General features: G+C 42.9%; 1 protein-coding gene across 3 annotated transcripts in view; it reads right to left on the bottom strand.

Annotated features, from left to right (window-relative positions):
• FGF1 (fibroblast growth factor 1) overlaps window positions 1-15,185 on the bottom strand; it is an 83,289-nt gene that overhangs the window by 14,689 nt on the left and 53,415 nt on the right. For all 3 annotated transcript variants that reach the window (XM_006922982.3, XM_006922981.3, XM_006922983.3), the window contains exon 3: window positions 6,288-6,490. In XM_006922982.3, the coding sequence (XP_006923044.1) occupies window positions 6,288-6,456 (169 nt within the window). In that variant the 5' untranslated portion in view covers window positions 6,457-6,490. The remainder of the gene's footprint in view (window positions 1-6,287; window positions 6,491-15,185) is intronic.

The raw sequence follows: 15,185 nt of genomic DNA, 5'->3' as shown, positions 1-15,185 counted from the left end.
TTTGACTTTTAGCCCAAGCTGGTGGGGAGCAAAGTTCCTTGACCATTAGGTGCCGAGTCATGGCAAACCAGAGAATGGAAGCCTGGACCGCCTGGAAAACGAGGGGCGGGAGGGACTTCACTGAAGATAAGGAGCCTGCCCTTTAGAAAGGGCTGCAAAGTTGCATTCTTTTGACCAGCCAACTCTCCTAGTGCCTTTAGGATGTGGTTTGATTTATAAATATTTGATTGGCACACTTTGCTCAGAACATTTCCATTTGTGTGGTGAGTGGTGCCGGTAATCCTGCTCCCCACACGGCCTCTTACGTGCTGGGGAGGCGAGGGGTACGAGGCCGCAGGAAGAGGCTGCAGGTTTGAGACGCTCATGAGCTTATTATTATTCTCCAGTTATTATTCCTATTTATGAATCCCATCGAGGAATAAGTCATGGTTTCCATCGCTGGAGAGGAAACTCCAGCAGGAGTGGAATCTGACATGAAGCTCCTTCTCACTCTGCCTGAGACAGCTCGCTCTGCCGGAGAAGTTAGACAGGGCAGAGCTTGCCTGGCCAGTGCCCGGGCACGTTAGACCTACACGCCAGGCCTTGAGAGTGCCAACCCTAGACAGTTTCCGAGATGCTGAGATGAAAAGTCACCCTCAGTTCACCTAACAGACTCCAAAGATCAGATGGTTAGAGAAAGAAGGCCGGGGAGCCTAGGGATGATGATGAAGGTGACACACACCATTTTCCGATCACCCTTCATATGCCTGGAAGTGTGTTAACACTTTTATACACATGATCACTCTTAAAATTTCTGCTTTCTTATGAGACAGGTACCCTTGTCATCCTTGCTTTTTTTTTTAAATTTAATTTTTTTGATTGAAGTATAGTTGGTATACAATACTAGTGATATTAGTTTCAGGTGTACAATATAGTAATTCGACATTTTTATACCTTACAATGTAATCGCCCCACTAATTCTAGTAATCATCTGTCACCGTGCAAACTTATCACAAAGTCATTGGCTGTATTCCCCTTCACCTGTGTCGCCCACCCCCTCACCCCCCTTTCCTCTGGTAACCATCCTTTTGGTCTCTGTTTCTATGTGTCTGTTTTTGTCCCGTTTTATTTTATTTTATTTTTTTAGATTCCACAAATTAGTGAAACCATACAATATTTGTCTCTCTGCCTGACCTATTTCACTTAGCATGATACCCTCTAGATCCATCCCCGTTGTGGCAAATGGTAAGATTTCATTGTTTTATTGCTGTGTAATATTCCATTGTGTGTGCACACGCACATACATATGCTACATCTTCTTTATCCATTCATCTGTTGATGGATATCTAGGTTCCTTCTATATCTTGGCTGTTGTAAATAATGCTGCAGTGAACATAGGCGTGCATATGTCTGTTCGAATTGGTGTTTTCTTTTTCTTCAGATAAAGACCCAGAAGTGGCATTGCCGGGTCATATGGTAGATCTATTTTTAGTTTTTTGAAGAATCTCCATACTGTTTTCCATAGCGGCTGCACTAATTTGCAGCCCCACCAACAGTGCACAAGGCTTCCCTTTTCTATACATCCTCGCCAACACATGATACTTGTTGACTTTTTGATAATAGCCGTTCTGACTGGCGTGAGGTGGTATCTCGTGGTTTTGATTTGCATTTGCCTGATGATTAGTGATGTCGAGCATCTTTTCATATGTCTGTTGGCCATCTATCTGTCTTCTTTGGAGAAATGTCTTTTCACGTCCTCTGCCTATTTTTTAATCAGATCGTTTATCGCCAACACATGATACTTGTTGACTTTTTGATAATAGCCGTTCTGACTGGCGTGAGGTGGTATCTCGTGGTTTTGATTTGCATTTGCCTGATGATTAGTGATGTCGAGCATCTTTTCATATGTCTGTTGGCCATCTATCTGTCTTCTTTGGAGAAATGTCTTTTCATGTCCTCTGCCCATTTTTTGATCAGAATGTTTATTTTGTTGTTGTTGTTATTGAGTTATATGAGTTTCTTATATACGTTGACAATCAACTATCAGATATATCATTGGCGAAAATATTTTCCTATTCGGTGGGTTGTCTTTTAATTTTGTTCATGGCTTTGTCATCCTTGTTTTGAATATGAGGAAACTGAGGTACATGGAGAAGAAGTAACTTTCCCAAGGAGACAAGGAACTAGTAAACAGTAGTGATGCAACTTGTGTCTACGTCCATCACATGACAGCCTGTGTATATCCAGTATGTTTGTTTAATCAGTTTGTGGGGCAAAACTACTGTCATAGTGTCATAGTGATATCAGGAGTGGTAGTGGGATACGGAAAGAGCCTTAGTCTTGGAAGAAGAAGCTGGGGTTCTGTGCCAAGCTTTCCTAGTTACCAGCTGGTCACAGGCCCTATTAGCTCAGCATTCGCAGAGTGATGATAATTTGTAACCTCACGGGGTTGTGGCTAGGTAGAAATGAAAGAGTCTAGTGTAATGTCTGGCACATCCAGGTGCTCAGTTGGTATTTATTGACTATATTGTTGAATTTGGATTTATCTGCTACTAATATAATTAATTAATTCATTCATCAAATTAATGTTTATTAGACATTATACCAAGTGCTAGGCAATATATTAGCTATAAAAATTGCATTTTTAAGTCCCCATCCTCAAAGAGCCTATGAGGGAGAAAACTATTAAATAATCATACAAATAAATGTGGAATTTCAACTCCAAAGAGAGTTGCCTGGTACACTCCTCAAATGTTGTGTCTGAAATGGAACTGGCCATCTTTCCCTGTGCCTGTTCTTCCAGAATCCGCCCTCTCATGATGACACCTCCATTTACCTGTCTCCCAAAGTAAAGCTGTGGGAGTCACCACGAATCTTCCCACAACCAGCACCCGTGCCCCTTCTCATAATCTGCAGCGATTACTCTCTGCTTTTGCCTGGCATTTGTAATATGCCGACGCTCAAACGCTCACAGCCCATAGTGGGAACTGCCTGCCACCATAATATGAGGAATTGTAAAGGGGCAAACCAAAACGTCTTCTCTGCAGACCAGAAATTCCCACCAGTGGAGACGTGTTACTCAGGCCTGCGTTACAGTGGCCTATGTACAAGCATTCATCACAGGTTTATACTGCTACGAGAGAGGCTTTGTGTTAGGTGCTTGGGAGCTTTTCTCCTGGAGGTAGGAAGAAGACAAATTTGAAAACTTCTCAATTTTCCCTAGGGCAGACTGACTGTGAAAGGAGTTTTTTTGTTTTGTCCTGTTTTTTGTTTTTTCGCCTTGTAGAGCCAGAAGGCATGCAGTTCTTACGTGCTTTATGTAGATTTATTTAAATATTTGATTGGCTTTTAGACATAATTCCTCCTGAAGGAAGTCTTAGAGTATGGCTCTCTACCTGTGACCACAGCCTCTAGTCATGCTCAAACTAATGATCATGGAATAGCAACCATCCTCTTGTCAGACTGTTCTATCAGCTAGCCAGGATCATCCACTCCATGCCTGTCCAAGTTGATTCTGTAGAATCATCATTGAAATTCAGAAGGATTGTAGCAGTACTGCCACTGGGCAGAAGAGGGCGACAGAACCACACTCGGTGGGCACATTCAATCCAGGGAGTCCTCTCTGCTGCAGGATCTCATGCGTTTTCAGCCTTGTAAAAGCCCACAAGGCAGTGTTATGATTCCCATTCTACAGGTGAGGAAATGGAGGCTCAGTATTTTCCCCAAGACAAGACATCTGGGGACCGTGGAAACATCTAAAGTTCCAGATAGAAGAGGAAGATTGGAGGGTCATGGGGCTGGGGGCCTGAGGCCGCTTCTGCAGAATATTTTTATTCAAAATAGAGAGAATGGCAGTTGGCCAGTGCTGCTCCAGTTAGAAGGTGGCAGGCAGGAATATAAACTCAAGCTTTTTGTTTCTAAATCTCGGGCCCCTGGCTCTGCAGAGGTTCTGTGGATGATCCAGTTCTGGCACCAACAGGTACAGAGATGGATTTCTGCTTACTCATTCCACTTACTCTGGTTTCTGTCTTCCTTGACGCTTGTTCTTTGTTCTAGAATAAGTAAATAGACTAATACGACAACTCTAAATGTTGTCAGAGAGGCATTGAATCAAAACCTAAAGCTAGACCCCTGACTTTCCTGGAAAGCAGTATTTTTGAAGAGAAAGACTAGGAAAGGTCCTTAAGTGTTATGCTATATTTCCATATGCCGATTTGAATATATGGAAATCTTGATGATGACGATGACAATAGCAATATTAATCAACATGTGCTGATATGTTACTCTGGGCCAAGGGACTATGCTAAGAAGTTTCATGACATTATCTCGTTTAATCCTCTCAAGGAACATGTGAAGCGAGTAGGAGTATTTTAAAAGTGAGGCCAGAAAGGTTGAGTAACTTGCCCAAGTTCACATGGCTAATAATTAATCTAACATTACTTGGACACAGACCTTCTCATCCTCCACCCTCCCAAGGCTACTTTATGCTACATCCCAAGGGTTCTTGGCCTCTTAGGTAGCCGAATCAGAAGTACTGCTCAAAAGCTGTTCCAATGTCACCTACTCAGAGTGCAGTCTGTGTGTTGATGTTGGAATGACAACGGTGAAAACATATATCATTTGATAAGAAATTCTGGTGCTGGGAAATTGTAATTGTAGCCTCTTGTTACCCCAGAATTCAAGCTCTTCTGGAAGGGCCAGCTTAACCCTAAGGAACACCTCACCAAAGTTGCCTTTCCCCTGAGACTCTGAGACCAGAGAGCATTCCCATTGGTTCGGAAAATCGGTAAAACTTATTAGAAACATTTAAAACCTTAGAGAAATTAAAGCTTGTTCCCCTTGTGTTGTGTGGGGCAGATCACACAAATTGTATGGCTTGCCTGACACAGTAGACTGAAATCTAAGTCCATTTATATGCAGTAAACTTTGTTTTTGTACTTTTGACATACTAGTTTTTTTGCCTGTGTTTCATCCAGTATAAGTTATTCAGAAAGCCTATTTGATCACAAGCCATCAAAACAAGGCCCCCAAAATCTAACCCTGCAAGCCCCAATCTCAGCCTTCCTTCTCCTCACTTCAAAGATCTGCGAGGTGGGTAGGAAGGAGGGGCAATGCTACCTGGTTCATAAACACTAGCTTCCATCCCCACTACCTGTGCATCTGAGGGTAGAAGGTGAGCACCAAGTGGTGGCCATTTGTACTCAGAGCCTGCTACTTGTGGTCCATAGTCCATGAATAATTAAGATTATCTGATATATAAAACATCATATCAAGGCCAGTGGTTTGCATTCCATTTTAAAGTCATCATACAGAACTTTACTTTCTATCAGTGCTTTTCTGCATCTCCTGATTTTATCCACATTTTCCTTCTCTTGATTTGCGATGTTTGACCCTTTAGACCCTCTTAATAGGGACCAGATCTGACCTCGCCTTCTCTACAACATCTAATGACTCGGTGGTAACTCAGGGGATTCCTAATAATACCACGGTAGGACCCAGGCACCTAATATCAACATACACCAACACCAGAAGTACTAAAGCAGAAAGAAGACGTTTTTATTCCTAGAGAGTCAAGAAGATTATTTTTTTCCAAAGTTATACCTCCATTTATCAACACCATCTGAGAGCTGGGCTGGCAGGAAAGCCCAGAAGAGATGCTCACCTTTTGGCTCAAATTGCTCCTGCTCTCCAGTTTCTCTAAGGTCTGGAGAATGACTTGACCCCTCAGATCACCATAATCATGTCTGCCTGATATGCAGAGTGAAAGCTGCATAGTTTATGATGTGTAGGACTATGATTGTGAACTAGGATTTCACAAATCAAGCCCAGCGGAAATGTAACCTGGAGAGTCATTTACCTTGAACCTGAGCCCACGTCTTTGTGCAAGATTTACTGTCCCTGCCATATGGCTCTTCCCATCATGGAGCAAACAGGGCCCTGACCAGACTTTCCACTAGTTGCAGAAATCAGGAACAAAGGAACAACTGAACACTGGCAGCCACATCTGCTCTCAAACCAGACTTTCCACTAGTTGCAGAAATCAGGAACAACCAAACACTGGCAGCCACATCTGCTCTCACAGCAGCTGTGTAAGTCGCGAGTCCCTTTTAGGCAGGCTGTGGCCCTCACGACTCTCTATTTTCCATACTCAGACCCGTTCCACGTTTACATTGCCCTGCCCGTGAGTGTCATGCTTGAACAGAACCCTGAAGAAGAGGCTCCCAGTGCTTTGATTACATCCCTTCTCCCCTCCTTGACTAAGGAAGACACCAGAAAGGCGAGGGGCTACAAGAGACATGGGTGCTTACTGTGCTGGTCGCTCTTGTCCCTTGTCCCATCCACTGTGCCATCTGGGAGGATCCTCAGGAAGTGGCCCCCGTTGCTGCAGTAGAGAAGTTTAGGCTTCTTGTAATTCCCTGGAGGCAGGTTAAACCTCTCAGTCAGGGCCGTGAACGTCGTGACTTCCCCCTCGGCCATGGCTCAGCAGCGGCTGATTATGGTGCTTTCAAGGCTGTAAGAGGTTAAACAAACCTGTAGAATGTTCTTCCAGCAAAGAGGCAATGTACACTCTCAGGGAGGGAAGGAGAGCCTTAAGGCACAGGGCTCTGTTTGGCTGGGAACCACAGACTGCCCAGGTGATGCCCACAGTCATGGGCCCTAGCCTGAGAGGGATTGTCAGGGCACTTCTCACTTCCCAATTGGACACAGCTTTGGATCGAGCTGTGAGTTTTTTAGAACTTTAAATTTAATCATTTGGCCAAGGGGGAGAAAAAAAAAAAATGGATCGGTCCCTCCTTCTGATCCACACACATCCTCAAATTAAACACCAAAGTTGCACTAAAATAACGCCCCAGGTCTGGCCGAAACCCACAAAAGCCGAGAGGCCAGCACTGAGGTTTCGCCCTCCGCCCTCCCTCTGTTTTGACGAGGTACTGCCAGGCCCAGGTGCAGAGATAGCACACAGAGCCCGGGCATTCGAGACCTAGAGGAAAAGGCATAAATAGAGACAGCCAAGGGTTAATGTGTAAAGGAAAATTCTGGGCTTGCTAGAGGGAACAGAACCAGAACTGGGAAGCCAGGTGCGTGGGGGTGTTACGTGGGGGTTTTAAAGGGCAAATGCTGTACCAAGAGAAATTTTTTGAGACAGATCATTATGAAGAATATGCCAGTTATTGCCTGTTTCCACAGCAATCCACACATTCTCGTATTATACAGAGAAAGTGTCCCCAGTACAAAAGCTGGATTCATCGTAATTATTTTCTAACGAGACATACTTACTATGACACCGAAACCGCCATATGGCGTATTATAATCCTCTAATGTTGTATATACCCACTATATGCAAATTAATAATGTATTAAGGTAAAAATGTACTAATTATATCTCTAAAGATTCAAAACAAAACCAATAAACTTGAGGATTTTAAAACACCTGCTTGTCCCCACAGTTTAGGAGAACGGCGTGCTGGTGACGACAAGGACAGTACGTGATGGAGGCGAAGAGACCAGGACCCTAACATGGGACCTTCCCGAGGGTGAGTACATGCTGACTGCACACATCGGTCACCAAGTGGCCTTATAATAATAATGAGCATCCGTGTGGTTAACATATTTTGGGCTACGAGTTAACTCATGTAATCCTCGCCATAACTCCTTGAGACAGACACCAGTATTTTCCCCATTTTTTATAAAATGAAACCAAATCTTAGAGATGTTCCATGGCCTGTCCAAGGTCAACAGCTAGTGAGTGGTAGAGCTGAGCCTCAAGAGAGAGCTCTTGAAACAAAGCCCTAACTAGCCCTTAATCACCAGGAAGCAGTTAAGTGACCTCACTGACACTGCAGTGCTACGGGGGTCCCCCATTATGCCTGGCTTGTGACCCAGGGACAACTGCAGTTCAAATATATTAAACAGAAAATTCCAAAAAACAATTCATAAGTTATCAATTGTGCACCGTTCTGAGTCGTGGGACAGAGTGGCTGTCCCACTCTGTCCTGCCTGGGACCTGAATCATTCCTTTGTCCAGTGTATTTAGGCCATATTCGCTCCCCGCCCACTAGTTACTTAGTAGCCGTCTCGGTTATCAGATCGACCGTCACGGTATCACAGTGCTTGTCTTCAAGGAACTCTTGTTTTACTTAATAATAGATCCAAAGCCATTCACAGAACTTTTATTACAGTATATTATTATAATTGTTTTATTTTATTATTAGTTATTGTTAATCTCTTACTGTGCCTAATTTATAAATTCAACTTTATCACAGGTATGTACGTATAGGCAAAACATAGTATATATAGGGTTCAGTGCTATCGGGGGTTTTAGACGTCCACTGGGGGTCTTGGAACACATCCCCCACAGATAAGGGGGAGTATTCGATTATCAGAAGTGGAGTTTTAACCCATTGCATAGCACATGCATCTGCCTCCGTGAGCTCGTCATTCATTAAGTTAGTCATTTGTGACCCACGCATTGGCTATTACCACCACCAGCCTCAGCTTTTGCCCCCGTGCCTACGTGGTAGTGGGACTGCAGGCATCTCCTCATCTCCCTGGAGAATGCACGTCACCAGGTGTTAAGGAGCCCTGCGAATGTCGGTGAAGGCCAGCCAGCCTCCTGCCTCGCCACACCAACCATCCACCCACCCACCCATCCCTGGAGCAGCCTGATGTAGCTGCTCCATAGACATTAATTCCACCACAAATGAAGGTGACAGTTTGGATAATTTGTCCTGGTGACTTTGGGATTAGGGTTCATGTTGGAAGCCTCTAGGCATTTTAATGTTTCTGGTATATTTCTCTAGTCTACAGCCACACAGGCCAGTCACTGTCCCCAGATTTTGCTATAGTTTGAAGTCCCTCCGCGGACCCTCAAAGAGAATATTGCATACACCGTGTAAAATATATTTAAAGTCAGACCATCTCAAACACCCCTTTCTCGTATGGTAAAACTCTGTCTAGCTCTTCTCACGTGACATAACAGATAGAAAATTAATTTTATTTACATCTATTTCTCAGGGAAGGCTACAGAGTTTACCTTGCACAGCACATTGCATTTCCTTCCCAGAACCCTCACTCCTTCTTCCAAACCCTTCTCAGTTCATCCACAAGCCTGTAAGTCTTTGTGCCCGCCTCTGTTTTTCTCTCATTCTGTCTCTCTACTCAGCCCTTTTTCCACCCAGCCCCCCATTCCACCTCTCACCCCACTCGTTTCTGGATCCCTTCAGATATAAAGCAATTTAATTCTCCAACCATGGACCTCTTCACCCGTCGCCTGTCCATTAGCATACAACAATGACTAGATCCCCCTTCCTTAAGATACAACTTAAGAGATAATATTTTTTGTTTTAACGATTTTTTTTGCAGGCACTTACTAAGTTATGTACTTAATTTTTTAGTTCAGGAGTTAATAATTATACACCGGTAGTGGCCATTTAACTGCATAACTATCCATTTGTATCATCAGTCTTAGTTGGGGAGAATTTCGTTTATCATTGTCTCTGGGTTTTCTCAAATGGAGGTCCCCCTGCGCCCCTGATTGTGCATGTTAAGGACAGCCTACCTTCTAGATCCAGCACAGGTGGAGAGTCTCCATTAAGACGTTTTCTAAGTGTTAGGTATGGATTTGGCTCTATCCATTTGCATTCTTGCTTCCATCCCATTGGGACACAAGGGAAGAGATGCACCAGAAGGCCGGCCGAAGTTGGAGGCACCAGCTCTGGCCTAGGATTGTACTAATGTGCACAGTCACCTGTGCGGATAAGCCATGCAGGCTGGACTTTGTCACTGCAGAGCTCTCCCCAAGTAAACAGCCTCTGCGAGAGGCCAGCAGGCACACCCTCCCTCCTGCTTACAGGGCCACCTCTGCTCTCTGCCTGCTCCCCCGCCCCACTCAGGAAGAGCATCACTGATAGGGTGAACGTACTGACTTCCAGTGGTTCTCATCCTTCAGTGCAGATCCACACTTGGAAACCTGAAGGGGACCTAGGGGACATGCTGACTCCCGAAAATAAGTCTCGAGTCGATGTGAAGTTGATAGACTCTGGAAGCAGCATTTATGAATCAAATAAAGCTTAAAAAATAAAGTCCTTTTTTTTTCTGCTGAAGGAAACCCCCAAAGCATGAAAGCCCCCCAATTTTGCTTTATTATAATTTACTGATATTTTAAGCAGAGGTTGGTCCAAAGTTCCTTGCCAATCCAGTATTTGTTAAAGGATGAGAATAAAGGAAGCCTATGACCTGATAAAACTTAGGCAGCGGCCTTAGCAGGCCCTTGGGGACTTACACGAATTACTCTAATGAATGAATTCCTTAACTATGTGTAATCAGACATTAAGCATAATGGAAATTTATAAGCTCTGCTTCTGGTTACTATTATCTTTTTGTCGGCTATCCGGAGGGTGTGTGTGTGTGCGTGTGCATGTGTGTTGGAGATGGAAAAGATCAAGACCAATGGACTCCATGTCATCGTTGTGTGCTAAGCCCAGCCTTTTGAGGTTTGGGGAAAACCTGAAGATTTTCCTGACTTATCAGTGACACCGAAGTGAAGGGAACAGCAAACCTTTTGGAACATCCTTGTCAAGGCTGACATATTTTGTCAGCTGTAGCTTCTGGAAGAGAATGTGAACTCTGACACATGAACGGGATGTTAAGTGTACACGTTTACCCAGGAATATAACAGTCACTTTCAATGTGGCATAATGAGCAACACTCTACAGCCCCCACTATGTACAGATTGGCTCTGGGAACCCAGGCGAGTCATTTACTCCCTCCAAGATGTTTCCTCTAATAGCCCCCACCCTGCCTACCTCAGAGTTGTCTGGAGAGGTGAGTGGACACAATATTCATAATAGCACTTGGAAAGAATAAAAACGTAACCTGACCTGTGGGCGACATGAATAACTGGTTATGTAGAACTAGTCAAAGTCTGGTGTGGTCAGCTGCGATTGAATGCTTAATTTAAAATAATTTTTCAATAGGTATGAAAATAGAATTTTTTATTCTCTCTCACATTTGGCAGAGATCAGCCCCTTCCCTCTTATCATTTAAGCCACCAAGGTAGCAGAGAAATGAAGGAGGCAGAGGTAAGTAATGGTTATGTATGAAAGAATCCAGGTCACGGTTTGGGACTCAATTCTCAGCTTATCCACAGGTATTGAAGTGACATTTGTGAAGCCTGTTATATGTAGGAGACATTTGTGCTCACTTTGGCCCTGGAGACTAAGCTAGAAGGGAAGACTTAAGAATCTTGAACCATCGTTGTGGGTTTGTCAACTTCTTCCATATGTCAATTTTTGTTTTATATATTTTGAGGCTATGTCATTAAATATTACACAAACTTAGAAATTTTGAAGTTTCAAGAATCAAGGGAAGGCAAACACTGTGTTTATTTTTGTTTGTTTGTTTGTTTTTAACCCCTGTCACTGCTTATGCAATGTAGAATACCTATGAAGGAAGATATTTTGCAAAGTGTAAAGCCACCAAAGGTAGATGTATAAGCATCCATTAAGGTGATAATTAGATATGTGTCCTCAAATCAAGCAAATGTAAAACAGGCCTCACCTTTGGTTCCAAATGTGCCCTAAGTCCTTGCTCCCTGTCCCTTTGAATGGTATCACCCCAAAGCATAACTCTTCCTTAGAGATATTAATTAACCTAGATCTTGTTAAGTCAAAATCCATGTTAAATATTAGGGGCGACTACTGAAAGAAAGAGAGAATGCATTAATTCCAGCCAGCAAGTGGTTGGATAAGGGAAATAAGGTGAAATAAATACAACTATTTACCCAAAAGAATCCAGAAAAAAAGAGAAAATATATAAAATCAAAGAAATTGCTCAAAATTAGGTGGCAGAAAGAAATCCAAATATATTTATAAGCACAATAAATGTAAATGGGCTAAATTTACTAGCTACTGGATTTTAAAAAAATTGTTCTACACTCTGATTATAAGATACACTTTTAAAACATAAGGACATAGGTTTAAAGCAAAAGGACAAAAAATAGATATCAAATATTAACAAAAATTAAAAATAGATATCAAATATTAACAAAAATTAAAAGTTAGTATGGCTATATTAATATATAAAGTAGATTGAAGGCAAAAAGAATGATCAAAGATAAAAGAGATTACTGCATAATGATACACGGAACAATTCAACAGAAAGGTATAAAAATTCTAAATTTGTATAATACTTCATGACATAGTCTCAAAATATATAAAACAAAAATTGACATATATAAGGAGAAGTTGACAAATCCACAGTGATGGTGGGAAATTTTAATACATTTCTGTCATAAATGATAGAGCAAACAGACAAAAAGTATTAAGGATACAGAAGATTGAAATACACAATTAATCGGCTTAATTTAATGAACATATAAAAGAACACTGCACCCAACAGCTAATGAACACCATTCTTCTTGACATCTGGAGCATTTATAAAAGTTGACCCTGTTTCAGGTCATAAGGCAAGACTTCACATAAATAGTAGAATTGATTTTGTTCAGACTATTCCTTGGGTAGAGTAGAAATCAATCCCATCTATCCCACTAGCGACAAAGCCCTTTCAGTTGCACCTTTTTAATGTACAACTAAAACCATCCTCTCTTCTCCATTTTCGCTGTGGCTGCTTTAGTGCAGATGCAACACCTTCGCTCACCTGGGCTGCTGAGGCAGGCAACAGTGGTCTCTCTTCTCTAGCACTGCTCTTTTTAATCTACTTTTGACCCTGCTGCTAGTGACCTTTCTGATACGTGAATCTGAGCATCGCTCTCTTTCTGACTGTGTCAGTGGGTTCCCTGCTGCCGTCAGGATAAATGAAACCCAGACTCCGCCATGACCTGCGAGGCTTTCATCATCTGGCCCCTGCCCAACCCTGTCATCCTTTCTCTTATTGGCCGGTCCTTCTTGTGGTCAGTTCCCCCACGCTCTCACTTGCCCAGCGGCAACATTCTTCCTCTCTCCCTTCCTCCACCCTTTAACCGTAGCCTGTTATACTCACCCTTTGAAAATTCATCTCAGATATTTTCTTCCCCCAGAAAGCCAGTTTAGACGCATCCCCCAGCACTAACCTCCCTACTCTTCCCCCACACCACGCTAACCAGTTTAGATTAGTTGATTCCCTGATGCTCCCATGGCGGCACTGTCTTTACTCTATTGCAACACTGGATGTAGTTGCTGTGCGTACGCCCTATTTAAAGCCTCGAGTGGTTTCCCATTGCTCTGGGAGAAGGAGTAAAGACCCCGCAAGGCCTGCAGGGCTCTGCGAGGGCCAGCCCTGGCTTCCTCTCCTGCCTGAGCTCCTACCACACGCTCTCTCCAAACTGGCCTTTCATTCCCTTGACACCACTGCTTCCCCGCCCCTCACCCTGCCCACCTTCACTACTGTTCCCTCTCTCTGGAGCACTATTCCCCTTCATCCTTTCTCTACCCCCATCACCTGGTTAACTCCTACTTATCTTCAAGTCTGAGTTAATTGTCAAGTCCTCAAGGAAACCTTTCCTGATTTCCCTTAAGTGGGTCAGATTCCTCTCGTTCTCACAGGACCATTTAACATTTCCTCAGAACTCTTACTCCAGTTTTTAATTACACATTCATTTTTGCGATTATTTGATTAACGTCTCTCTTCACGACTGGACTGTCAGCTTCGTGATAGTACAAACCAATCTGCCTTGCTCACCATGGTATTCCAGTGTCTGGCAAAATGCCTGGCACCTAATAAGCACTTGATAAATATTTGTTGAATGAGTGAATGAATATAATTTAACTATGTTTACTGGACCGTCTCCTTCATTAGTCTCTGAGACTCTGGAACAGAAACTATGTCTTTTCTTTCTAGACCTGGCACTTGGCAAATGCCCGCACATAATCAGTGCCCTGTGGGTATTCATTAATTAAATACCAGGCCAGTCCCTCCTCAGAATCCTCTGGTGGAAACGTGTTATCAAGAGACCTAATCCTCAGGTATTAACAGAGAAGCTAAGCCAAGAACCTATATGTATTTTAATTGGGTTAAAATTAGTCTAGAATCTCCTACCCTTGGTTAAAAGCAGGCCCAAACCTGATTCCCAACTTGTAGAAGATACTTCCTTACTTCTTCAAAAGAAATATTATGGAAATTAAGGATCTAAAGGAAGGTGTGAGACCCTTTGGTCTCAAGTCTGTCCTCCCTATCTGACGAAGAGAAAGTTTGTGGGGTCTGGAAAAAAATTCCAGAGTTTGTTATTTCTGCCAGGGAGTGTCAGGTTGGCGAGGACCCACTTCACACCCTCTGGTGAAGAAAAGTTTGTCTGAGAAAGGGAGACAGTGTGTTCTTTCTCTTTTTCCCCTGCTCCACCCTTGGTGATCTGTACCAGGTCTGAGGTAGGAAAGTAGCCATGGCTGACTGGCCTGGGCTAGCATCTTGGCGTGCTGCTCCTGAGCCAGTTCCGTCCTGGGAGCAGAAATCTCATCTTCCAACACTGGCAGTGAACTGGATGTGGCCATGGGATAACCTTGACAGTGGTGTGCAGGATATGGCTCCTACAAGTTTGTAAAAGCCAGTTTTTAAATATTGAGAATTTTTTGAGCCAGTTGTTTAAACATTAGTAGCTTGAGATCAGTGAGAGTATTTACACTACAGAAATTGGCAAGTGCTATAAATCAGGGCTTTTTTCTCTATTTATTCTTCCTTTATCCTCCAATATTCTTCCTTTCCTCTTTCTCTGCCTTCTTTCCTTCCTTCCTTCCTTCCTTCCTTCCTTCCTTCCTTCCTTCCTTCCTTCCTTTCTCCCTTTCTCTCATAGTTGGCTCTTCCTTCCTTCCTTCCTTCCTTCCTTTCTCCCTTTCTCTCTGATAGTTGGTTGACTAGCATGCTTTTAAACTTGAGTATGAGTCCCAGCTGGATACCCATTAGTAAATTACTCAGTTTCACAGTGCCTCCATTTCTGCATCTGCAGAATTGGGTTCCATAACAGTAGCTACTGCACAGAGTTGTGATAAGTGTTAAATGATAATGTATATAAAGTACTGAGCCCAGCACCTAAAAACTTGCAAGCATTCATAGATGTTAGCTTGGTTATCATCCTCTATGTATCTTATTGTTTAGTTTTGCAAGTCATCTGTGCTATTGATTTGGGATTGAACAAACTTGATTTTTAATATGTAGTAATATTTACCAATATTTGAAAAATGTCATTTTTTAAATACAGGTTAGAATTTTTCATTTTCA

Source organism: Pteropus alecto, unplaced genomic scaffold (assembly GCF_000325575.1).
Source record: "Pteropus alecto unplaced genomic scaffold, ASM32557v1 scaffold78, whole genome shotgun sequence".
In the NCBI taxonomy this organism is placed as follows: Eukaryota; Metazoa; Chordata; class Mammalia; order Chiroptera; family Pteropodidae; genus Pteropus; species Pteropus alecto.
Note: the sequence above shows the minus strand (reverse complement) of the source record. Positions and strands in the feature narration are given on the sequence as shown.